Below are 23,664 nucleotides of genomic sequence, written 5' to 3'. Positions count from 1 at the left end.
TTTCTCAGTTCTGCACACACAGCCTTCTGCCCTGTCGCAACGCTCTGCCACTCGACTCCCCTCGGGGCGCCAGGAACCCGCGATGACGCGGTCGGCGGGCCTGGCCTTAAAGAGTTCCCGGCCGGGCTCCGCCTAGCCGGCAGCCGGCTCCACCCTAAGCCTAAGTCCCAGGCTGCCACCGACTCCTCCCAAAGCTGCGAACTACAAGTCCCGCCATCCTTCGCGCGCTTTCTCCCGCCTCTCCCGCGCCCTAAGCCGGCGCTGCCAGTGAGTGGGCCTAGAGTACCTCCCATTGGTCTCTCTGCCCTGTCAGTCACCTGAGAGTACTGAGGGGCGGGTCAGAGGTGGAGATCCGGATCCGGAGCGGCTGAAAGGCGGAAGTGGAGGCCGGAGCCTGGGACACCGCCGGGGGGAGAGGAGCGGAGCCTGTCCGAGCCCCGGCCCCAAGTAACGCCGCCGCCCCGGAGCCGCCGTGAGTGTGCCTGACTTGGGACCCAGTGTCTCTTTCGTGTTGAAGCCTCTCCGGGGCAGCCTTTCCTCCCGCCCAACCCTGGCTTAGGGAGATACTGATCCCTCCCCCGATCCGTAGCCCCTTCTTAAGGGACTCCTCAGGCGTCGAGCCAAAGCTGGGAGATCTCTTCTTTCCTTCCCTTATCTGCTCTTCCTGAGCCTTTGGAAATCTCTGTGGCTCTTCTCTGGCCTGTCTGGTCCGATTGTGGGAGGGAGAGCCCTTAAGTTCTTCTCTCTCTGCTCCCAGAATTGGAGGAATCTTTGTCAGGTGTGAAGGATCTTGTCCCCCTTCTCTTTCAGAGGTAGCCCGGAGTGTTGTCTGTCGCCTTTTTCCTGCCCCTCACTCCCCATCCCATAAAAACAGTTGTCCCTCCAGCCCTGGAAGAATTTTATCTCGATTTCCTGGGGCTGGGGCGGGGTGGGGGTGGGGGTCCTGGGTGAGACTGCTCCCACAACTCCTTAACTTCCTCTCTCTCCTGAAGCCAGAGAGCCACCCAGGATCTCAGCAGAGTTTAAAGTCTGGATCACTCTTTAGGAATGAGCTGTCTTCTTGTCTTGCCCCCTCAGCCCCTGTTCTCTAGTTGTGTTGTTCTCTTGAGTGTATCGCTCACTCTTCCTGCCTCTGAACAATTTAGCTGAGGTTTGCTCAATCCTAGCTACAGATCACATAGATCAGGGTGGCTCTGCCCATTCATTATCTTCTCTCTCCCCTCCTCCTCCCCACTTGCTGGAGTCCCAGCCCTATCCTCCCAGAGCACGTGAGTGGTTCCAAGCTGCCTCAGAGGGGACTGCTCCTCCTGGGACTGCTGTCTGTTGGTCTTTAGCGAAGAGGGAAAAGACCAAAAATAAAGAGTCTGGAACTAAAGAGTCCTGGGCTATCTCTTCCCATCCCTATACAAGCACACTTACCTCCTTGATCAACAGGTCTCACCACTTTTAGTCCCAGGGTCTGTTTCCATTCCCCTCTGGGCTTGATCATGTAAATCGTAGATTATAGATAATTAAGTTGAGGTCACAGTAGCACCTCTGGGTTCTTAATGTGTTCATTTTTTGTAGCCCAAGGAATTCCTATGCATGGCAGAAAGTGCTGATTTCTCCTAGCTTCTCCGAGCGACGGCCTGTACTGACATCTGATCCTTGTCCACTGCTTAGGACTTAGGTGTGTGAAATGGCTGCTGTCTCAGACCAAGCTGGGAGGTTCTTTGTTATGTGGCCAAAGTACAGGCCAGAGACTACCTTAATGAGTGCAACCTGACTCTGAAGGCCATGACTGACCCTTGCTATCTACAGTGGAGGAAGGGAGGGAAGGCCATGCAATCTTTGGGAATTTCTGAAGCTCTTCAGTGTTCTGGGCCATCTTTACTGCCCTTGGATGCTCCTTACAAGTGTTCCAGTTGTTTTGCCTTGAGATCTTTTTGACCTCTTTTGGACAGTGTCTGACTCCTATGAACTTTCGAGCTAGACCTAGGATGCACTTATTTCATTTTTTATTGAACAACAAAAAAACCTTGTTAGTGTCAACAACAAAGACTCTCTGTCTCTCTGAACTTCTTTGGAGATTGCTGGAGACTTCTGTGACTAACCTAGTTTCTCTAGTCTGGCCAGTCTGTGTTCTTGAGGGGCAAAGCCAGAGAAGCTGGCTGCTCGCTGGCCATTGGTCTCTGACCAAACTTACCTCCTCAGTATTGGGGTATAGTTTCTGGAACTCTGGGAGTCCTGGGATGAGGCTAGCTAGCTTTCTGAGGAGACCTTCTTTGTTTGGGCTTGGTCTCCCAGCTCTGATTCTAAAGCAGGCTTTTGAAGGAGAAGCTCTCCCTTTCAGAGAGACAGGAAGGCATTAGTGTCCTGGGTTAGGCATGTACTTCTGTCATCCAGAGATTATAGAGTCCAAGCAGAGATCTGACACTGCTTGGCAGAGAGAGGGAGGGCTGTGTGTGGGACAGAAGCCCATCCCCTCTGATGCCCTTCTTCTCTTGTCTTGCCTCTGACAAACAGTAGGCCTTTTTCTGCCTTTATACCGTGGAAGGGTGGTAACAACTAATTTTTTATAAATCAGTTTAAAGTTGCCAAGTTCTTTTCACACGTGTTCCTCACAAGAGTGCTGGAAGATTGTGGGACTTGTATGTCCACTTTAGAGACGATGTTGAAGGAACTTAAGTTGCTAGCCTTAGATTACACAGTCGGAAGAAGGTCGAACTGGGTCTGTTTTGGGATTTGATGTGCCTCATCTTCCCTAATAGAGGGTCCTCCTTTGGTCTGTTTTTGGAAGGAATGAACATTCGGATGGGCAAGCAGTGGCCCAGGTGCAGACCCTTTAGCATCCTCACCAGTGACAACCTCCTCTGAGTCTGGTTTTCTGCCCCACCCTCACCCTACCCTCCTGTCTTTCACCCCTGTTTCTGGGGACCATGGCAGTTATGAGTTCCAAGTCAGGACCCTTCAGGGCCTGAGAGTGCATGCATCTGCATGCCAATAATTTCTTGGGAATCTGAAAGTCATGATGGCTGGAAAATGAAAGCAAAAGTGAGTGGACTCGTGGTCCCTCTGGGCAGGGTGAAGGGCACAGAGAGGTGGCTGAGCCGGCCTCTGCTTAGCCTCCCGATTCTCCCCTGGTGCTGCCCACTGCTTACAGTGGGAAGAATGTGGCAGTCCACCAGGGGCTCCTTTCACTGGAGTTTACATGGAAACACAGAATAAGGTCAGATATTTAAATTCAGCCCCACCAACCAAGTACTTCTCAAAAGGACCCTTCTTCCTCTAACCCTTGCCTGGTAAACAGAGGTGGTGTGGTGGGGTGGAAGGCACGAGAGCTTTAGAGTCAACCAGGCCTGAGTTGTCATCTGGACTTCCTCATGTACCAGCTGTGTGGCCTTGGACTTGTTGACCTCTCTGAGCCTCTCTTCCAGTAAAATGGGGATACAAAATATCTTGCCAAAGTGGAAACAAAGGGGACAAAGAAGTTAGTCTGTTCCCTGGCACAGAATAGATACTCACAAGGTCCATGGGGTTTTGAAGGTACATCGTAATTTATCCCTAGGATTCTGAGTCAGTGTTTCTGCCAGTTTTTACTGTGATGCCTGGTGCTTGGCTGGATGTTTGCCATGTTGTCTCATTCCGTGGATGGGGAACAGAATTGATGTAGGTTGTGTTCCCATTTTACAGAAGAGAATGCTGAGGCCCTGATTCTGCTCCTCCCACTGGGGGTTCTCAGACCCACTGGATACTCAGAATCATGGATCTTTGCATCTCCTAGGGACTTCAGTCTTACTCAGTTTTAGACGTTTTTATATTCAAACAATCCTGAATCTATTATAGATTGGAATGCAAAGTTTGCATATATTTAAGCTAAAACAGGAAACTTGAGGACAATATTTTCGTTCCTGCAGGCTGCTTTGGGTTCAATTCCCAGATTTCTGGGCTTTTGCATTTTCTCTCGCCTGAGTTGAGTCGGGGTACTTTTGTTGGGGCCATCTGAGAAGTATCACTTCAGATAGGATTTGTAAACCAGGATGTCCCCCAACCCAGGTAATAGTGCTTTCAAGAGCCTTGACAGAGTAGAACTGGAGTATTTCTTTTTTTTTTGGAGTGTTTCTTAAGAAGTTCTCTGCGTTAATAGCTTGGTACTGTAGAAGGTTGGTTTTCAGAGTAACTATCCCATCTCCTGTATATAGGAACAATCATCCAAATAAAAGCTACATTTTTGAATTGTGCTTCCTGTGTGCAAGGACAGACTGACTGCATTCAGTCCCCAGGTTATGGTGGAGTGAGTGGCAGAGCAGGAGGAAAGTTGAAAGTCTGTGCTCAGGCCCCTCCTCACCCCGTCTCTGGGTGAACTGTGCGCTTTTCCCTTTGCGTGGAAAGGCCTTCTCCGCCTCCCGCCTGTGAGCCGCAGTGCCCAGCTTTTCTCTCAAAGCGCAGCTGGAACATCACTTCTCTGTGAAGCCCTCCTCTCCCGAGGGAGTCTGAGGGCTTTCCTCTTGTTTGTGCTTTCCTTTCATTGCTTGTGGTCTGCCTCGTCTAGAGGATGAGCCCCGTGGGGGCACCAGTTGTGGCCTATTCTATCTCTGTGCCATCCTGGCACCCAGCATAGCAGCCCCCCCACTGTGGTTGTCCAAGGAAAGGGCAGACATTCAGACCTGCCCTTGAAGCAGATGGCAGCCTGTTTCCTCTAACTCACCCAGCGAAGATGCGGTGAGCCTGGCCCTCTGATCCATTTCTTCGTCCAGCCGCCACATAGTTGCTCAGAGATAGGAAAGCAGACAGGTAAACAGGATGAATGCTACTGTACAGGTAACAGGAGGGGCAGAGACAGGCCACCAACTCAGTTTCTAGAGGGTAGAGCTCTCCGGATATCACGTCCCACACAAGCTTTCATCGGAAAAGGGCATGGCCGTGGCCGTCCATGGTCCACTGACTGCCTCTCAGCGCCCATGCACCTGGTCGCTGTGCCCCGGTGGCTGTGTGTGGTGGTGGGGCAGCGCTGACCCCAGGCCAGGGTTTGGCAAGGGATGATGGAAGTGAACTTGGCTCTGGTCCCTGGGTCCTCGCTTGCACGTCTGCGCAAGGCTCATTCTTGTAAGAGTGGGCCTGAGAAAGTGGTGTTGGCAGAAAAATTGCAAGGGTCCTAGAGTTTTCACCCAAACTGCACACCCCCCCCCCCACTCCCACATGGTTTCCACTGTGATTAATATCTTACATTAGTATTGTACATGTGTTACAATTAATAAACCAGTTATGCATTATTGTTAACTAAAGTCCACAGTTTATTCACAGTTGCCTTTTTATAAAAGTTAATTACTTGGTTGATCTGGCGGTGACAGGTCTTGGTTGCGGCACACATAGTCTTCGGTCTTCACTGTGGTGTGCAAGCTCTTAGTTGCAGCCTGTAGGGTCTAGTTCCCCGACCGGGGATTGAACCTGGGCCCCCTGCATTGGGAGCAAAGAATCTTACCACTGGACTGCCGAGGAAATCCCACATTTCCTTGGTTTTTATCTAGTGTTCTTTTTCTGTTCCAGGATCCCATACAGGACACCGCGTTACCTTCAGTTGTTATATCTCCGTAGGTTCCTCTCAGCTGTACATTTTTTTTAGACTCTCCTTGTTCTTGATGACCTTGACGGTTTTGAGGAATATTGGTCAGATATTTTATAGCATATCTTTCAGTTGGGATTGGCCTAGTATTTTCCTCACGGCCATACTGGGGCTATGAGTTTCGGGGAGGAAGACCACGGGGCTAAAGTGCCGTTCTCACCACATTGTATCAAGGACACGTCCGCTCTGCGCCGGCTGAGGTGTTTGTCGGGCTTTCCCGCGTCATCATCTCCCCTGCCCCTTTTCGTGCTCTCCTCCTTGGAAGGAAGCCCCTCTGAGAAGTCCACACTGGAGAGGTAGGGAGTTATGCTTCTCGCCTCCCTGGCGAAGGATCTACGTGGGTTGTTTCGAACTCTCATACACAAAAGATTTGGCTATTCTCCCCCATTTATGTATTCAATGAGTTATATCAGTATGGACTCGTGGGTGTTTATTTTACACTGCGGTTTATAATCCAGTGCTACTTTATTGTTCAGGTTGTCCCAGCTTTGGTCGCTGGGAGCTCTTTCAGCTCCCTCTGGCCTACCCCCATCCTCTCGGGGTGTTTTGGTTTTCAGTTTTGTAAGCACTTCCTTACTTTTTGGCACCGCAGGGTGCTCCAGGCTTACCTTGTGTGTTTCCTGGCCTGGTCCTAGAATCAGCTGGCTCTGCAGGGCCCCTCCTTTTTAGCAAATGCTTCCTCTCAGCTGCGTTGATACGGAGTTATATGGTTGGGCTCAAGTTATTTCTCCTCTTGATGGTTAGTCATAGTTGCTGAAGCCTCCAGGGGCAGGTGAGGCGGAACTGCACCTGGGAAATCCAGCCCGGGAGACTCCTGGGAGCTGACCCCAATGGCCAGCAGCTGCTTCTCCATACTTCTCCTACCCTCTGCCCGATGCTTTTTGACTGAGCCCAAAATGGTCGGATTTGGTATTTACTTTGGAATTTACTATCCATTTGGAAGGATGAGGTTCATAACCATTCCTGTTTTTCAGGTACTAAGTTCTCCAGCCAAACCTTCCAGAACTCTTGAGTCTGGTAGGCGAGTCCCTGTGGTCCAGGCCAGCATTCTATTGCTGTCATTCAGAAACAGACCTCCTCTTTGGGAGGGCTTGCACAGGGTTTGTGGCTCCAGGCAGGCTCAGGGCAGGCTGTCACTTTGAGCTGTGATCCTGAATCACTGAATAGCTTAAATCCTTCCGTTGTTGTGTCATCCCTCTGAAGATGTGTAACCTGCTGGAAACACTAACTTGGGACCTGAACAGGAGTTGGTTTACAAGCCTCTTGCCTTCTATTCAGAGCTCCATGTGTGTCCCCTTCAGGTGGCTCTGTCAGAAGCATCCCAGGCGTGGGGGAGGGCGTGGGTGGCCTCCCGAACCCTGGCTACTCTGCTAGTCATCAGATTGCTCTCTGTGCAGCTCTGAAGGCTGTGGTGATTAATGACACCAGTTTCCAAATCTCTAGCATTTGCAGCCTGGTGTTTTAAAAGGAACTCTCGTGTCTTTGTCAGCTGTCCTAGCGCTGTCCCCTCCCCCTCTCCACAACTGAACTACTTCTTCCCTTTCCTGAAAGAGGCTCTGAGATGGAAGGAACGCCGTTTGGCTTTACGATGTTTCATGTTGTGGGACTTTTTTTTTTTTTTAAGAGTTCTTGTTTGCCTGGTTGGGGGCTTTCACTCAATGTTGATTGTTTTTTTTTTTTTTTTTTGGACAATGGTGGTGGTCCCCACCCTCTGTTCTCCTGGCTTTGGAAGTCAGTCTCCAGAGAATACAAGGTTATGGTTGTTTACAGGACAGAGGACATCAGCAGTGAGCTGGTCCTTTTTCTCAGGCACTGGGGGAAGTTGTTGTCTTAGTCCATTTGGGCAGCTGTACAAAATTACAGCAGACTGGGTGACTTACAAACAAAGAAATTTACTTCTCACACTTCTGGAAGCTGGAAGTCCAAGATCAGGGGCCCAGCATGGTTGGGTTCTGGTGGAGGCCCTCTTCCAGGTTGCAGACTGCCCACCTCTGGCTGTGTCCTTGTGTGCTGGAAGAGGCAGGGGAGTTCTCTGGGAGTCTCTTTCATTAATAAAAGGGCACTCATCCCACTCATGAGGGCTCTGCCCTCACAGCCTCACCTCCCAAAGGCCCCACCTCCAAACACCATCCCAGTGGGCATTAGGGTTTCAACATAGGCATTTGGGAGAGGAACAGAAGTATTCAGAGTCAAGCTGTTGTCCTCCTCAGCACGCTCTCCAGATGAGGGGCACTGATACACGGGGTCCGGGAAAACTGGAAGCAAAAGCAATATGTGAATAAATAGTGTTGGAACGTTTGGTGGAGGACTCCACTTTATTGGGACCTCCCCGCCACAAACGTCTACAGGGAGAGCTCTCCCTGCGTCAGCTCGCCCTCAAGTGCTTGGTGGAGTCTTTTCTGCATCCTTCCCCAGCAGCCCTGGGAGATCGGTGGTGCTAATCTCTGTTTTGCACGTGAGGAGGTGGGTTCAGTGATGCAGTACAGACTCACCCTAGGAACTGGCAACTCTTGGACCTGAAGTTTGTCTGACTCCAGCCCTCGTGCTCTTCACCCCTGTGCAGATGGAACCTAAGAGGTTCTGTCTGGACTGTGGAAGCATCTCTTCCTCTGGGCTATGGCTCTGTTGAGGGATACGAACCGTATGGCAGATGGGTGTGTGTCGCAGCCTTGAGCTACCCCATTCGCTCGCCAGACCTAACCAGTCTGTATGTGCCTCGCAGGCTCGGTTCACCACACTGATGCACACCCACTGTGCGTCAAGTTTGATGTTATGCGCTGTTAAAACAAAGAGAAACCCATAGTCTGCCTTTGAGAATTTTATATTGCGATCGTTTCATCTGCAACAATGCCCTTAGTTTCTCTCTCTTTCTCACTTCCAGCCCTCAAGCCCCCAAGTTCTCCAGCCTCTTGCCACCGACCACAGTCATGAAAATAGGGCCATGAAATAGAAGTGTGATTCACTCATTGAAACCTGTTGAGACCCATGCATTGCCTGACTTCTTCCCCTCACCCATCGACATTTTGTACGACAAAAATTTAACAAAGGAGAGATCAGCCTAAAATACTGTTCTTTGGGATGCAGACTCCCTGGAGCAGCCATCATCCCTCAGACCCCACAGCAGGAACTTTGACCTTGTTTCTTGGTGGCTGGGCAGCCTCTGACCATAGCGTGTGGGATGTCTGAGCAGGAGGAATTTGGTTTGCTAGATCTAATACCTGATTCTTTTCCCCTGCTTGCCTGTGAAGCATGACCTCTGCCCTCTGCTCTCTGTTGAGAAGCTAAGGGCAAAACAGAGCGGGGCAGTCACTTAAACTGGCTTTCTTTCTTTCCTTTTTTTTTTTTTCCGTTAAGGACAGGAAGGGTTTGTGAGAGGTGTCAGTTGTTGGTATGAGTAGCTCGGTAGGCAAGTGTTGCTGATGACCCTGACTTTCAGCAAAGGTTTTTGGAGGCTTTTCTGGCCTGGGGCTGCCGTGGAAGCAGCCGCTGTCCAGGCATGTACTCCTGGCTCCTGCAGAGACCTTCCCAAGACAGAGGACTCAGTGGGCCCTGCGTTGTTGAGATCCTAATTAGCGCTGTCTTAGGAAATGAACTGTAGGAGCATGAGCAGCTCAGACAGAGGAATCGTGAGGCTTGTGGGTTGGCCGGTATCCTACACCCATTCTGACTGTCTTCCATGTGACTCAGACTCCATCCTGGGACCATAGTAGGTATAGGCTGGGATGAGGGAGGAAGCTTGCCCGGCTCTCTTCTTTGTGTTCCACCCAGCCCTGGCAGGTGAAGAACCGGGGATGGAGTGAGGGTGGGGAGCCACCACACCGCCTTCGTCCCATCCCCCCTCCCCTGTAGCTGGATGCAGAGGGGTTTGTGCCACCAAAAAAGCGTCAGACTTCCAATTGGGCTTTTGCTTGAGGCTTCTTAGAGAGCTGCCCTACATGGGGCCAGAGATTCTGACATAGCCTTGAGGACTGAGGTGTGCTGAGCTGGAGGCCAGGCCGTCTTAGGGAGAGTCTCTTAGTGGCTGTGGTAGGCCCGTGCACCTCCAGGACCTCTTCAAATCAGTAGGCAGGACAAGCCTCACCTGGTGTAGCTGCTGGCAGACCCCTGTCTGTCTGGCCTTCCTCACCACCCTGCCACCCAAGTGACCAGCAGAGAACCCTAGCACTGCCCCTGGGTCCCAGGGCCCTTGGATGGATGGTATGGAAGGGCACACTGGCCGGGCCGTGTCAGCAGATCCCGGTAGATAAGCCCCCGCCCCTCAGCAGCCTTTTTGCCCATGGGCACAGGAAGAGAGGGCCTGGAGGTTTCCATCCGGCGCTGACTCTGCTGTCCGCCTCTCCAGGGAGACCATCTGTGGTCGAGGGCTGAGAAAGCAGCTTGGAGATTGGGGAAAGATTTCTTGGGGCTCTTGCTGGGGCCGGGCATGGGGAGGCCAGGGCTCCGACCTCAGGGGTGGCTTTCACCCAGCTCCTCCTGGCATCTGTGCTGAGCGATACTGCCAGCCTCCCCTACCAGGGAGAGGGCTGCAGGAGCAGCCACACTGTCCGGGCTGCTCCTTGGCACGGCTCCAGACACGGGAAGGCCCACACAGTCACGTGTAACCAGGGTGTGTGCCTCTTGGCGTCCCTGCATCCGGTCCCTTCGGCAGGTGTTGGTATAGCTGGTGGACGCTGTGCTCACAGCCTCACTGCGGTGCAGGGGTCTAGGCCCCCAACCCCGTGGAGTCTCCCTGTTGGAAGAGAAGAGGGGAAACTGCTCCCGGTTGAGGGAGATGGGCGGGCTGGGGCAGATTCCACGGCCTGTCCCAGCAGTAGGACCCTCCCCTCTCACTCCCTCTGAGTCCCCCTCTGGGATGATTTCTCTCCCTGTCCCCTGGACAGGGAGTCACGTGCTGTGACTGTAAAGGCAGTACCCCTTCCCTCTCCTCCTGCTTCCATCTCCCCCAAGCCCCTTCCTTCCTTGTGGGATGAGATTGCAGCCCTGGCCCGACACACCGTCACATTCTCCCCAGAGCTCAACCTGCGTGCACTGCTAAGCTTCTGGCTTCCAGGGCCCAGCTTCCTCTATTACACACTCCAGATGAGACTCAGGCCCTCGGTGTGGTGATTCCACACAGTTGCCAGTGGTCACGCAGGGAGGACATGCCTCTCTTTAAGTCCACCCCTAAACCCTTTTCCCTCTGGACTGCTTGCGGAGTGCAGAGAGTCTCACCGCTGTAACCTCTTTCTCCACACTGAAAAGACATCAGCGTCGGCTTTTCCATGAAGCTTTAAACAACCTTAAAATTCTTTAACCCACAATTAAGTACAAACCATAAGTATGATCTTAATATGTATGCAGCAGGCACATTTGTTTATGTTGAATCCTACCATCTCGCCCCTTGTTTGTTTGGGTATCTTTGCTCTCTTGGTCCTCTTCTAATTCGGACAGCATTTTTTTGATTGCCTTTACTCTGCATCTTGTAATACTAAAATATAAAATATTTTATCTATAGGGGAGTTAGATTGGTCTCATGTTTCTAAACTTTAAGTTTTCATTGCTGTATGCAAAATTCTGTACCAGCAGCATTTTAAATCTTTTCATTGACATGTAACTTATATACAGAGAAACTTACAAGTCTTAAGTGCATTTTTGCTCGTGTAGACATCCATGTGGGTGCGCCTGGTGGCTCAGTGGTAAAGAATCCACCTGCCAGTGCAGGAGATGCAGGTTTGATCCCTGGATTGGGAAGCTCCCCTGGAGAGGGAAATGGCAGCCCACTCCAGTACTCCTTCCTGGAGAATCCCATGGATGGAGGAGAGCCTGGCGGGCTCCCGTCCTGCTGCAGCTGCTGTGTAGTTGCTAAGTTGCATCTGACTCTCTGTGGCCTTGTGGGCTGTGGGCTGCAGCCTAAGCTCTTGCCCACAGACTGTAGCCTGGAGCCCCTGGGGACGCAGAAGAGTTGAACACAATTTAGCAACTGAACAACAACAGACATTCATGTGTCTGCCTCCCAAATCAAGATACAGAACTTTTCCATCCAACAGCATGCTTTTTTTTAGTTTGATACAAAACTCCTTTTTCCACAGTTAAAAGCCATATTTTGGTGGCCCTGTTACTCTTGGTGGCTGTAGCGACATTATTAATATCCTTGGGCTTTCTGTCTCTGATTGGGGAGCCTTGCTGGAGTTATAATCCTGGGCTCGGGCTCTGCCACCACCCGACTGTGACCCTGGGCAGGTCACTTCGCCTCCCCTTCACCTCCTCTGTGATTGTGAAGAGAAGCATTGAGCTTTGACAACCAATGAGTCAAAGCTAGTTAGTTAGGCTGTTAGTAGTGTGACAACCTTGCTGTTCACAAGTCCCTCACCTTCAGGAGGATACTGTGCCATGCACTCTGCATGTTGTTTCATTTAGTCTTGTTTCATTTAGCAGCGCTGTGTGATTGGTGTTAGGTAATACCATTTACTAGATAAGGGACAAGGGACTGAAGCTGACAGCGGTCACTCGTCTGACTTGGCCAAGGTCACTCAGGCTTTAACCAAACCCAGTTCAGCCTCCCAAGTCCTGACTGCTAATAGTGCCAGGAAAGGGCGTGGCGCCTCCTGTGGATCTTGACTCCTGTCTCTCTGGATCTGCCACCAGCTGGAGGCCTGGGTAGTCCTGCTGTGCGTCTGCCCTCTGGTCCTGGGTGCCAGTCTTGGTGGTTCTGGTTTTCCCCTGTGCTTTTAAGTCTAGGGGTGAATCAGCTCCCCTGCCAATCTGAGCTTTTTAATGTCTTACACCTTAGATTTAAAAAAGAAATTTGTGTTTATTTTATTTTGGCTCTGCTGGGTCTTCGTTGCCACTGCTTTCTCTGGTTGTGGTGTGCAGGCTTCTCGTCGCAGGGGCTTCTCTTGTTATGGAGCATGGGCTCAGTAGTTGTGCATGGGCTTAGTTGTTCTAAGGTTTGTGAGGTCTTCCCAGACCAGGGATCAAACCCGTGTCCCCCTCACTGGCAGGCTGATTCTTAACCACTGGATCACCAGGGAAGTCCCCCCACCTTACCTTTTGAACCTAATTACCTCTCCTACCTTCCCTGATTTGTTCATTCTCTTTAAGCTAACAGGTTGCTTCTGCTGTCCTCTTGCCCAATTCTCACTGTGTTAAATATTCAGGAATGCTTTTATCCAGAGTAAAGTATAGCTGAAGAGTCACTGGCCAGCACCCCCCAACCCCCAAGGCTAACCTTGAGTAAGCAAGTCTAGAGTCTCAGCCCAGCCTCTGGCCAAAACGAAATCTGGTTTCCCTAATCTGCTCACTATCCACGCTGTGCCGGGACTCTCAGCTAGGGGAAGTTTCTGAAGCAAACAGGAAGTTCGAGAGACACCCACCAGCTGGAATTGCTCACTCTTTACCAGGAAGGACAGAGCGTATCAAGTGGGTGACTTCATGAATTAGAGAAGGGAGAGGTGAACTTTTCGAGTATGGATGCTGGGGGCAAGGGTGACACTCCAGCAGCATCTGGTGTCTTGGAGAGGGCTGCAGGTGTTGGGTAGAGCCAAGAGCCAGTCCCCACCCCCAGCTTGCTCCACCTGTACTGTCCACAGTACCCAGCTGGGGGCGCCTTTCTGTCTCATTTTCCTCCCTCCTTCCTGTGCCAGCTGCAACTCTTGGGCTTAAATCAGCCACGTAGAATCACTTAGGGAACTTATTTTTATTTTATCATTTTGGGGTTTTGGCCATGCTTCACAGCTTGTGGGATCTTAGTTCACTGACCAGGGATTGAACCTGGGCTCTTAGCAGTGAAAGCGCTGAGTCCTAACCACTGGACTGCCAGGGAATTACTAGGAAACTTATTTTATCTTTTGTTGTTATGTTTTGTTTTTTTAATTAATTAATTTTTTTGGCTGCTCCAAGTCTCAGTTGCATCATGCTGGGGCTTTCATGGTGGTGCACAGGCTCTGGAGTGTATGAACTTCAGTAGCTGCAGAGTGCAGGCTTAATTGCCCTAAGACATGTGGGGTTCCTCGATCAGGGATGGAACCCAAGTCTCTTGCATTGGAAGGCAGATTCTTAACCACTGGACCACTCGGAAAGTCCCAAAGAGACTTATTTTAAAAAACACTGATTTCTAGACTCCACTCCTAGAGATTCTAGATTCAGTTGGTCGGCCCTATTTTCTAAACCTAGTGGGTGATTCTGATGGAAAAAAGTTTGAGATCCACTGACCTGGTGGCTTAGACAGTAGAATCTGCCTGCAATTCAGGAGACTCAGGTTTGATCCCTGGGTCGGGAAGATCCCCTGGAGAAGGGAATGGCTACTCACTCCAGTATTCTTGCCTGGAGAATTCCATGGACAGAGGAGCCTGGCGGGCTACAGTCTACAGCAGAGTCGGACACAACTGGGTGACGAAGCATGCGTGCACTGAGCAAGACCTAAGTGTCTAGAGGTCAGAACAGCAGCATCCTGCTCTTTTTTCCCCTCTTTCTCTTACCCCCTTGGTTTCAGGCTGGGCTGGGCATGTACCTGTTAGGCCTGTTCATGGGCCAGAATGTTTAGGAGCTCGGATCCCTTCTGCCCTTTCATGTGCCCCGTGGAGAAAGGTGTAGGGTATCTCCGCCCTCACAGTCTCTCCCAATTGCCTTGAAGATTGGGAGTGGTGCTTGTTCTAGTGGCCTCTGAATGAACCAAGTTCTGATATGGAGCATGGGGATGGTGGGTGGCTGGGTCATGGTGAGAAAGGGCCCTCACAGTGGGTCTGAAGCTCGACACATTTCAGCAGCTTCATGAAAATATCCAGGAGGAAATTCATTCCACTCATGTGTTTTTTCTGGTGCTGGAGAAACTGGTTATATATATATATATATACACACACACACACATGTTTTGGCCTATTCTATACCTTATAAGAAACTTTGACCATAACTTCAGCTCTTCAAGAGAACTGGATGGATTTCGGTCTGAAAGAAGACTGACTTTTACTGTATCATTTTGGGTTAGAATGCCACCACTTGACTGCACCTATGGGTAATCTAGCTGCTGGTTCAGGAGGAAAGGTCCCCAGACAGAAGCCCAGTTCAGTGAATTCACCTTTACCACCTGCCGGGGGTCCATCTCTGATTTCCCAGTCTTGGGAGGGGAGGGCCTAGGGCTTCCTGGGGCCTTGGAGTATGGCCTTTGCCTGTCTCAGGCACCTCCATGTCTCCGTGTGCCCTTGGTGACAAAATCAACTTCCTCTGTGCCTTAGTGTCTGGGAAGGTTCAAGACCTTGGCTCATGTGATCACTGAGTGGGGCCAGGAAAACCACGAGGCAACAGGCCATAAAAAAAATGCTGTGTGTGCCTGCTCAGGTGTCTCTGCAAGGCAGGACTGGCATCCAGGAAGAACATGTCCCAAGCCAGTTTGTACTAGGCAGAGCACCTGCAGCAAGTTATAAAGTGCAGACGCCAGGCCCTTCTCCAGCCTATACCGGAACCTCCAGGGGCTGACTGCACGAGTGGTTTTGTTGTGTAGACTGGGTTGAGAACCACTGCATAAACATTATATGTCTCTTCTTCTGACTTGTTTAAAAAAATCAGAGTTGTCTGGGCAGGTTTGGAAACCCACTGGCTTGATAAGAGCAAGACTTAAGTGTTACCTCTATTTTTCTTGACTTGTGAGTGCTGCTTACCCCCCACCCCAGTAACCCTCAGCCCCGGCTGTTTTGGTTTTCTTGGAATTGTGTCTTCACCTCCTGTTCCCCTTTCCCCACTCATTCATACCTCCTTCTCCAGTGCCCCAGCCGCTCTCTGTTGCTGGGCCAAGATCACGCATCACGTGGACTCGTGGTACTAACCAGCCCGTAATTCCACTGTGGTTTCACACTGTCGCTGTCACCTGGCCCTGGGCAGCTCCTCCCACTGGTGGCAAAAGTACACAGGGACTTCAGGGTGGCTGCGATTGGCAGCCAGAGCCAGCCCTTGCTGGGCCAGGAAACTACTGCCACAAAAGGAGAGTCTCATTCACCCAGCCGCTCAAAACCAAACACAGAGGGAGGGCATTGCCTCCACAGTGCCCCCTACAGCAGGGACTGTGGCTGGCATGCAGGTTCCCTCACCACATTCTGGGTGGCTCTGAGCAGGGCAGTTAACACCTGAGCAGCAGGCTATATCTGAAAAATAGGAGATGGTTTTAAAGCTTAAAGGAGATGTGGGTTGTGCAGTTGTTCAGTAAATGTCAGCTGTCTCTGAAAACCATTTCATTTGCTGAGCGCTCTTTGAATTCCCTGTTTGTTCCGAACACTGAGAGGAAGGCGACAAAAGAGCCGAAAGCACAGACCTGGCCTCAAGGGCGCAGTGTAGGGTCTTGCCAATACCACTGATTGGGGTGAAAAGAGAAAGCATCTAAAACTAGAAAATATTTCAAAACTAGCATTTCTTGTCACCAAGTGAGGACTCCCCCCCCCCCCCATACTTCCTTCCGTGTGCTCTTGGGGAATAGGTGGCCCCCGCTTCAAACCTCTTTTCCTTTAGAGCCATCCAGAAAGGAAACTCTTGTTCCTGGTTAGTGAATCACTCTTCCTGAAGCTCACTTTTTAAGCGAGTTGCTGGGAGAACTTGGACGTGGAGAAACGATTTGAGGTTGCACAAAGCGAGCCCTTTGTGCCTGCTTCTCACATGAGCACAGACCACTGCTTCTCACAAACACCCCCCTCTTCATTCACACCCCCTCCTTTGACTGGCGGGGAACGTGCTCCCCGTGCTCAGGGGCCAGTCGGGCTGTCTTGCTCTGAAACCCTTCCTGCATAGACTCTGTCCTGCAAAGGGCAGTCTCATCCAAACCTTTTCTTCTCAGCTTAGGTTCAGATGCCCCACAGAGTCTTCAGGATACAATACCTACTCACAGAGCTCGTTTGTCAGACATTCTGTGTACGTTCTCATACCAGTTAATCTTCTAGAAGCTTCTGGAGATGGGCGCCTCAGCCTTCTTTTCAGTCCCAACCACCACTAACAGAGTGACTAAGATGTCAGTGTAGGAACACCAGCTCCGGGTCGGGTGGGGGATACGCAGGTCTTGGCTCCTGTGTTTGTCTCCGCCCATCCACACCTCCCCCCTTGCCCTCCTCCATGTCACCCTCTGACTCTGCCAGCGGAGAATGGAACTGTGGTCTCTATTTAAAAGGGAAATTTGGCAGCCCTTCTGACTGCCAGCAGAGCTGGCTGGCTGTGGTGTGTGTTTGGTTTTTTAATGTGTGTGAGACTTCTGGGCCATCAGAAATGAGAGAGCTGGTGAGGGGCGGGGGGAGAGGCTCAGGAGGAGGGAGTGAAATGAAGCTTTGATTCCAGCGCACAGTCCAGCCTCAGATTGAGAAAGTTGGTCAGTCCTTCTGGAGATGACAGGACAGAACGACTCATTTGATAACAACTTGCACCTGGCCGGGCCCTGGTCCCTAAATGCCCACGAGGTTGACCAAGCACCTTGTCTAAGAAGCTTTCCACGGGGACTCCCCGTTCCCTGGTTGGCCTCACCTCCCACTCTGGCTTTGCTTAGAGGCGAGCTGTGATCTGAGCTACCAGGCCAGAGGTCCATTGTTGTTGAGCTAGATCCTAGAATCTTCTGAGCCAGTTTTTGATACCCCATGTTGCCTGTTGACTTACCCATCAGTCACCAGGCTGGCAGATGCCCATTCCTTTCCTTTGGGTGTTAACTTGTATGTGAATGTACATTTCTGGGGTTGGGAAGTCAGTGTGTTTGCTGAGAACTGTGAGCCTAGAGTTGGGTGGCCACTTTTCTCTTTACCATCAGATGGTTGTAGGGCCAAGAGATGTGAGTTACAGCCTAGTAAGGGCTCGTGTCCTAACTTCTGGAAGAGTGGGGCAGGATGTAGGGGGAGAGGGGAGGCAGTCAGCCAGGTTGTCAAGGAGGGCGGAGGGAGTGACCTGTGGTTTAAGAGGGGCTCACTGGGCCACAGTCTTTGTACTAACCCAGTACTTCTGATCTCTCCCTTATAGTTGGAGTCCCCCTCCCCACTAAGTGCCTCTTTGCATAGCACCGGCCCCTGCCCCCACGCTCACTGGTACCACTACAGCGGGACGGGCCATGGCGGGTCGGGGAGGCGCAGCACGACCGAACGGACCAGCTGCTGGGAACAAGATCTGTCAGTTTAAGCTGGTCCTGCTGGGGGAGTCCGCGGTGGGCAAATCCAGCCTCGTCCTCCGCTTCGTCAAGGGTCAGTTCCACGAGTACCAGGAGAGCACAATTGGAGGTGAGTGGGCCCGAGGGCAGGGATGGTGGTCTCAGGGAAGTGGAAGAAATGCCTGGGCATCGAGGAGAAGGGACACTTAACTGCCCACAGGCTAAGCATGCCTTGGGCAGCAGCAGCTCGCCTCCCCTAAACCCTGGATTGAATCCAGCAGCTGGTCTCCATGTCTGTGTCCCAACAGACATTTAGTGAGAATAATCTGATAGACTAAAACCGCCTTCTTCCCCTGGTTCCACCTCTTGGCTTACTTGTGTGGCCCGAGGTACACCCCCACCGACCTGGGGCGGGAGGGCTCCATGTGGGTCTCTGAGGATTGTTATCTTCTTACCACAACCAGGCAGTGCGTCAACCCTGGAATAGGGAAATGGCCTTGTGAGAGGGCTGGTGTTTCTGAAGCTGACCTTTAGCCCTTCTTGAGCTCAGAACCTGTCCCTGATTTCCTAGTGATTTCCTAGCATGTAGCTTGTGACAGTCTGGTCTCAGCCTCCTGCCTCAGTGGCTAGTATACTCCTCGAGGGGCTGGGGCTGACCCTGGGCTTGAGTCATCCTTCTTCTACCCTCTTGGTTTGGTAGGAGGTTTCCAGGCAGCTGGAAACAGAACGGGCCGTGTCAGCAGTCTTCGGCTGCCTCCTCAGCACTCCAGTCAGGAGCTGAGAGGGGGAAGTGAGGCAGTGCCGCAGGCCCCTCAGGGAGGTGTGGGGCGGGTGGCCGCAGAGGGCCAGCTTCCTCCACAGAGCTGCCCGGAGTCCTCTGCTGGCTCTCCCGCCTGCCAGTCCCAGCTCTAAGACTCTTCCTTCAAAGCACATGCACAGGTGCCGAGTATTCCTCTGCCTCCTCCGGCCAAAGATAGGGTCACTGTGTTCCCTGAAGGTCGAGCCAGTCAGGAGTGAGTTGAGGGCAAAGCCAAGGGTGGCGGCAGCCGGCGTGCCTGGAGGTGGCAGGGGCGGCGATGGGAAGCCAGTCACCCAGCCTCTGCCTGGCAGTAGCACGGCGTGTACTTCATTCTTCCCCAACATAGCTGAACGTGTGAAAGTGTCCTCAGGACACCAAAGGCCAGCGACACCCCTGGGCTGGAGCAGAGAGAGGGGCTCGGAGTGTTCTCTGATGGGAGAGCAGAGGAGGGCGTTGGGCCCACCCTGTTATGCTTGGAGCCGGGTTTCTCCTGTAGTCTTCCTCTCCTGCCCCTGCTGCTGCCCTTCAGGGACGGCTTCTGCAATAGCTTCCCTTCTCCCACTCCCGCCTGGCGGGGTCTGTAAAGCCTGTGCAGCCCCGGCCCCCTCGACACACACAAGCACCAGCTCTGCCTGCCGTGCTCAGCTGCTCTGGCTGCCAGCTTGGGGGTTTTCGGTGCCCCCCTCAGCAGCAGGCTTCTGAGCGCCAGCGCCTGGATGGCTCAGCACAGATGTGTGGGGGTGTCTTCTCAGCTCTTCCGCACCTGGTAACACCGCCTTCCCTCTTCCAGCGGCCTTCCTCACACAGACCGTCTGCTTGGACGACACAACAGTCAAGTTTGAGATCTGGGACACAGCTGGACAGGAGCGGTATCACAGCCTGGCCCCCATGTACTATCGGGGGGCCCAGGCTGCCATCGTGGTCTACGACATCACCAACACAGTAAAGACTTTCTCTTGCTTCTCCACCCTTTGTTCCTGTTTGGGGTGTGGGCACATTTTCCTCTGGTGTTGGCGGGCGTCTCTCCAGAATCTTTAGGGTGGTGGCATCTTAGACACCTGGGCACTGTCAGCTCCAGCCTCTCCAGCGAGCGGCCCTGGGCAGAAGGCCCGCTCTGTCCTGCTGATGCTCTGGCCCTGTTTCCCCAGGATACCTTTGCACGGGCCAAGAACTGGGTGAAGGAGTTACAGAGGCAGGCCAGCCCCAACATCGTCATTGCGCTTGCAGGCAACAAGGCGGACCTGGCCAGCAAGAGAGCCGTGGAGTTCCAGGTGGGGGACAGAGCAGACTTGGGGGAAGGACGAGCTGGCTGCCCTAGGCTTCCCCAGGCTGCTCGGGCTTTGCGAAGGACTGCCATGGGTGGTGGTAGGGAGCTTCCGTCCGCGTCCCCTCACGGCTCGAGCACAGCCTAAAGGGAGTGTCGTCTGCCCCTCTGCCTTCTGTGTTCATCAGGGTTGGATGTGTGTGTGTGTGTGTGTAGATAGCAGAAGCTTCAGCTTACTTTGTCTGTAAACTGACTTTTTAACAAAACAGTAAAAAACTTTTTTTTTTAAACACGTGCACATCGGAAATTTTTCACAGTACAGGAAAGTGTATAGGATGAAATTTGGGTCTCTAACCCTAGAAAGTCAGTCCCCCTCCCCACAACTTCCTCTCAGTTTCTTGTCTTTCTGGAAAATATACACAAGCCCTGTTGTTGTTTAGTCGATAAATCGTGTCCGACTCTTTGTGACCCCATGAACTGCAGCACGCCAGGCTTCCCTGTCCTTCACTATCTCCTTGAGTTTGCTCAAACTCATGTCCATTGAGTTTGCCATCCAACCATCTCATCCTCTGTCCCCCTCTTCTCTTGCCCCCAATCTTTCCCAGCTTCAGGGTGTTTTCCAGTGAGTTGGCTCTTTGCATCATGCCAATGAATCTCTTTCTTTACATACTGTGTGGTTTTTTTTTAACCAGTTCCCACCTGATGGATTTCTAGGCTGTGTGTAATTACAAAAGACTAGAAACAGTGCCGTAGTCAACATCCACATACTTTTGTCCAAGTGTGTGAGTGTATTTATTTGTAGGATAACTTTCTAGAAATATTTTCTAGCCTAGTAATTTTGAAAAGCAAGAGGGCAGAACTGGGGCCCATGGATACTTGAGTCAGACACCTGCTGATGTGTGTGAGCTGAGAGGTGCTGTGTGTGATGCGGAGAACTCAGAACAGGGGCATCTTAGGCCTGAAACCCGCTGCATCGTGTCTGTCGTATGGAAGACACTCATCGGGGACCGTTGTTCTCCTGGGTCCCAGCCCCTGCCAGTGTTTCCCTCCCACTCACTTTCTCATCTCTGTCCAAATCAGGAAGCACAAGCCTATGCAGAGGACAACAGTTTGCTGTTCATGGAGACATCAGCAAAGACTGCGATGAATGTGAATGAAATTTTCATGGCAATAGGTAAGTGGCCTCTGTTCCCTTCCCCCAGCCAGGGTGTATTACTTGCTTGCTGTCCTGTCGTAGGTCTGTGGGGTCCCTTCATCAACAGATCTTTTACCATTTTTAGTACTTTGATAAAATTGTTTTCTTTTTCATCTCTCAGATAAATATAGTTCACTCCAGGAATTTCTAAAACCTGAGCCCACGTCTCAGCACTTCACTTCCAGACCCTTTATTGTACCACCATCTAAAACTACACATCACCAGCTCCCTACCCACTGCTTAGGATTTTTTTCCCCCCTCCTTTGGCTCTAGAGTCATCCTGTGTGGGTTTGAATCCTCACTCTCCCACTTATTAAACTCTGTGGTCCTGGGAGACTTATTTAACCCCTTTTCGTCTCAGTTTTCTGAAAGACCCAGAACGCACTTGGCGCATAGCAGTGAAGCCATCAGTATGCTGGGTATCACTGATTGGGTGGTACCCAAGTGGCCTTGGGAAGAGTGCTGGGGTTCCCTCACAAACACACATCTTCCTGTTCCTCTCCCAACAGCTAAGAAGCTTCCCAAGAACGAACCCCAGAATGCAGCTGGTGCTCCGGGCCGGAACCGAGGCGTGGACCTCCAGGAGAACAACCCTGCCAGCCGGAGCCAGTGCTGCAGCAACTGAGCCCCCCTTGCCTGCCCACTGCCCCCACCTCCTCCGCCTCAATGGCCCGACTGGAGTCCACTCTAACCAATCGCACTTAACGACTCGGGCCACCACTGGGGGGCAGGGGGAGGGGTCCGCCATGATTTCTCCGTATCATTTTGATCATAGGCCGGAGTGAGTTATTCCACCTGCACCTTTCTGTACAAATACTAATTCAGTTTTAAGTCTTAAGTCACTTTTTTAATATATATGATCTGCTCTTCCCATTTCCTGCCCTTTCTACTGCTCTCCCCCTCTTCTTCTGCTGGTAGTAGCCACGTGCCCCTGTTCCACCCCCACCCTGGTGTGTGGGGAAGCAGGGGTTGGATCAGTTACCCTTCTTCCCCTCTTGCTGATTAGCGGGCTCAGCAGGAGCATCCATATCCTTACTGTGTCTGGAGTGTGCTTGGTTCTGGGTGGCGGGGCAGGCCCTTGGGGCCAGGGAAGGGAGAGGCAGCTCTTCCCTCGGCTGGCGGTCATCAGGCTGCAGCGCCCGCCTTACCCCCCAACTCACAGCTGGGAGAGAACCCACAGCATTACCACAGCATTATTGTGACAGCCACGAACCCATTGCTCATAGCCCTCTTCCCCCTCGTCCTTGGTCACCCTGACCTCTGGCTCTGAGCCCTGTTCTGACCAAATCACGATGATGAGTATTTGGGGGTGGGTGGGTAAGGGGGGGTAGTGGGAGGGAATGGAACCAACTTTTTCTGTATTTTGTATTGTATGTTTTCTTCAACATGTAACCAATCAGTATCTTGTCAATATAGTCAGCCGATCGACCTCCCGCTTGTCTTCCTTGTCTTTCTCTCTCTGGCAGAGTTTATCAGGCCATAGCCTCTCCAGCTTCCTTGAAGTTAATTTCACATGAACCTCTAAATCTTCTTAAACAAAAGCGTTCTTCCCCATCTAAAGTGAGGGGATGTTGGTGGTCATGGTAACCAAGAGAGAGAGGCCAGCTGTTACCAGCTATAACCGGGTGGCATGGGGTAAGAGTGAGCTGAGGCTGAATCTCACCAAGATAAAGTTGAGGGTCCAGCATTTGCCTCTTCTCAACCCCCTCCAGATTTTATTGGGGCATGTGCAGTCTATATTTGAAAATAATTGTTCTCTCAACACCAGAAACAGCCTCTTTGGGGTTTCTTGACTAGTCTGTACTAGGCTGGTGAGGGAATGGGGTCCTCTCACCCTTTCCCCTGAAGAAGAAGGAACACCCCAAGACCTTTGGAAACTTGGCTAGTCCTAAGGCCAAGATAGCAGCTCCATACCAGATCCAAGTCGCCTGGTTCCCAGTCTCTCCCGGGGCCTTCTGCTGGTCCTGGAGTCCAGTGATGGTGGGGCCCTTTCGGCTCTCTGCTGCTCCCTGCTGGAGCTGCTGGTCCAAGCAGTGAGCCGAGCTGAGTGAAACAACACTGCCCACTGTCCCTCCAGCTTCCCCCCAGGGCCTGATTTATGATAGGCCACCACCTTGAGGTGCCTTTCCTTCCCCTCTGGGCCCTCCCCTTGGCCTTCTTCCTTTGTTCAACTTCCACCTCTGATCCCAGCCCCAAGAAAAGACCACGGACACTGAAGCTGTTGCTCACTACGGTGGTTGTTTACTGGGTCAGGCTAGTTTCTTAGAGCCACGGCTTCTGAATCTCGAGGCGGGTCCTGTTTGAGCCTCAGAGGGAGGCAGTGCCCGGCACTGGCCACGGACACACAGCTGGCCGGAGGGCGTCAGGCAGCAAGTCATGGCAGCGGGATCCAGGTCCGGTGGTAGTGACATTTGCTGGTGCACCTTCTGCGCCACGCGGAAGCCGGTCCCATCCGGGTTGCAGCCCTCCAGTTGTCGCTGGCCAGTCACCACCAGGCATCCGCTGTTCACCTGAACCAACAGCTCCTCGGGGGTGAAGCCATGGGCATACAGTTTCATCTGGAAGCCATCCTCCGGGTGGACGTTGTCCCGCACAGCTGCCACATCCTCCGTGAGCCGCTGCACCGGTAGAGTGGCCACCTGGTTCTGTTCAGTAAAGGCCACGCTGGGACATCGGGAGGCCGACTGGCTCCCGCTAGGGAGACTGCCACCGACCCGCTGCATCCGAG

The 23,664-nt window shown here is 52.1% G+C and overlaps 2 protein-coding genes across 2 annotated transcripts; one reads left to right on the top strand and one right to left on the bottom strand.

Moving 5' to 3' along the window:
* Nucleotides 1-332: 332 nt before the first annotated feature.
* On the top strand, nt 333-22,237 carry RAB5C (RAB5C, member RAS oncogene family). Its single transcript, XM_052657566.1, has 6 exons — nt 333-472; nt 17,555-17,808; nt 19,268-19,419; nt 19,626-19,748; nt 20,822-20,915; nt 21,446-22,237. Exons 2-6 carry the CDS (start codon nt 17,643-17,645, stop codon nt 21,559-21,561), a joined length of 651 nt encoding a protein of 216 aa, XP_052513526.1. The 5' UTR covers nt 333-472; nt 17,555-17,642; the 3' UTR covers nt 21,562-22,237.
* A 948-nt stretch (nt 22,238-23,185) lies between these two features.
* Nucleotides 23,186-23,659, bottom strand: HSPB9 (heat shock protein family B (small) member 9). Its single transcript, XM_052658833.1, has one exon. It carries the CDS (start codon nt 23,657-23,659, stop codon nt 23,186-23,188), a length of 474 nt encoding a protein of 157 aa, XP_052514793.1.
* Nucleotides 23,660-23,664: the final 5 nt, after the last annotated feature.

This window comes from Budorcas taxicolor, chromosome 19 (assembly GCF_023091745.1).
Source record: "Budorcas taxicolor isolate Tak-1 chromosome 19, Takin1.1, whole genome shotgun sequence".
NCBI lineage: Eukaryota > Metazoa > Chordata > Mammalia > Artiodactyla > Bovidae > Budorcas > Budorcas taxicolor.
This window is presented reverse-complemented; position numbering and strand designations above follow the sequence as displayed.

Excerpts from the sequence above, each read along its gene's own strand:
- RAB5C (XM_052657566.1), top strand. The coding sequence starts at position 17,643 with ATGGCGGGTCGGGGAGGCGCAGCACGACCGAACGGACCAGCTGCTGGG. Across the intron at positions 17,809-19,267 it reads CCAGGAGAGCACAATTGGAG|CGGCCTTCCTCACACAGACC; the intron begins GTGAGTGGGCCC and ends TCCCTCTTCCAG. Across the intron at positions 19,420-19,625 it reads TCTACGACATCACCAACACA|GATACCTTTGCACGGGCCAA; the intron begins GTAAAGACTTTC and ends CTGTTTCCCCAG.
- HSPB9 (XM_052658833.1), bottom strand. The coding sequence starts at position 23,659 with ATGCAGCGGGTCGGTGGCAGTCTCCCTAGCGGGAGCCAGTCGGCCTCC.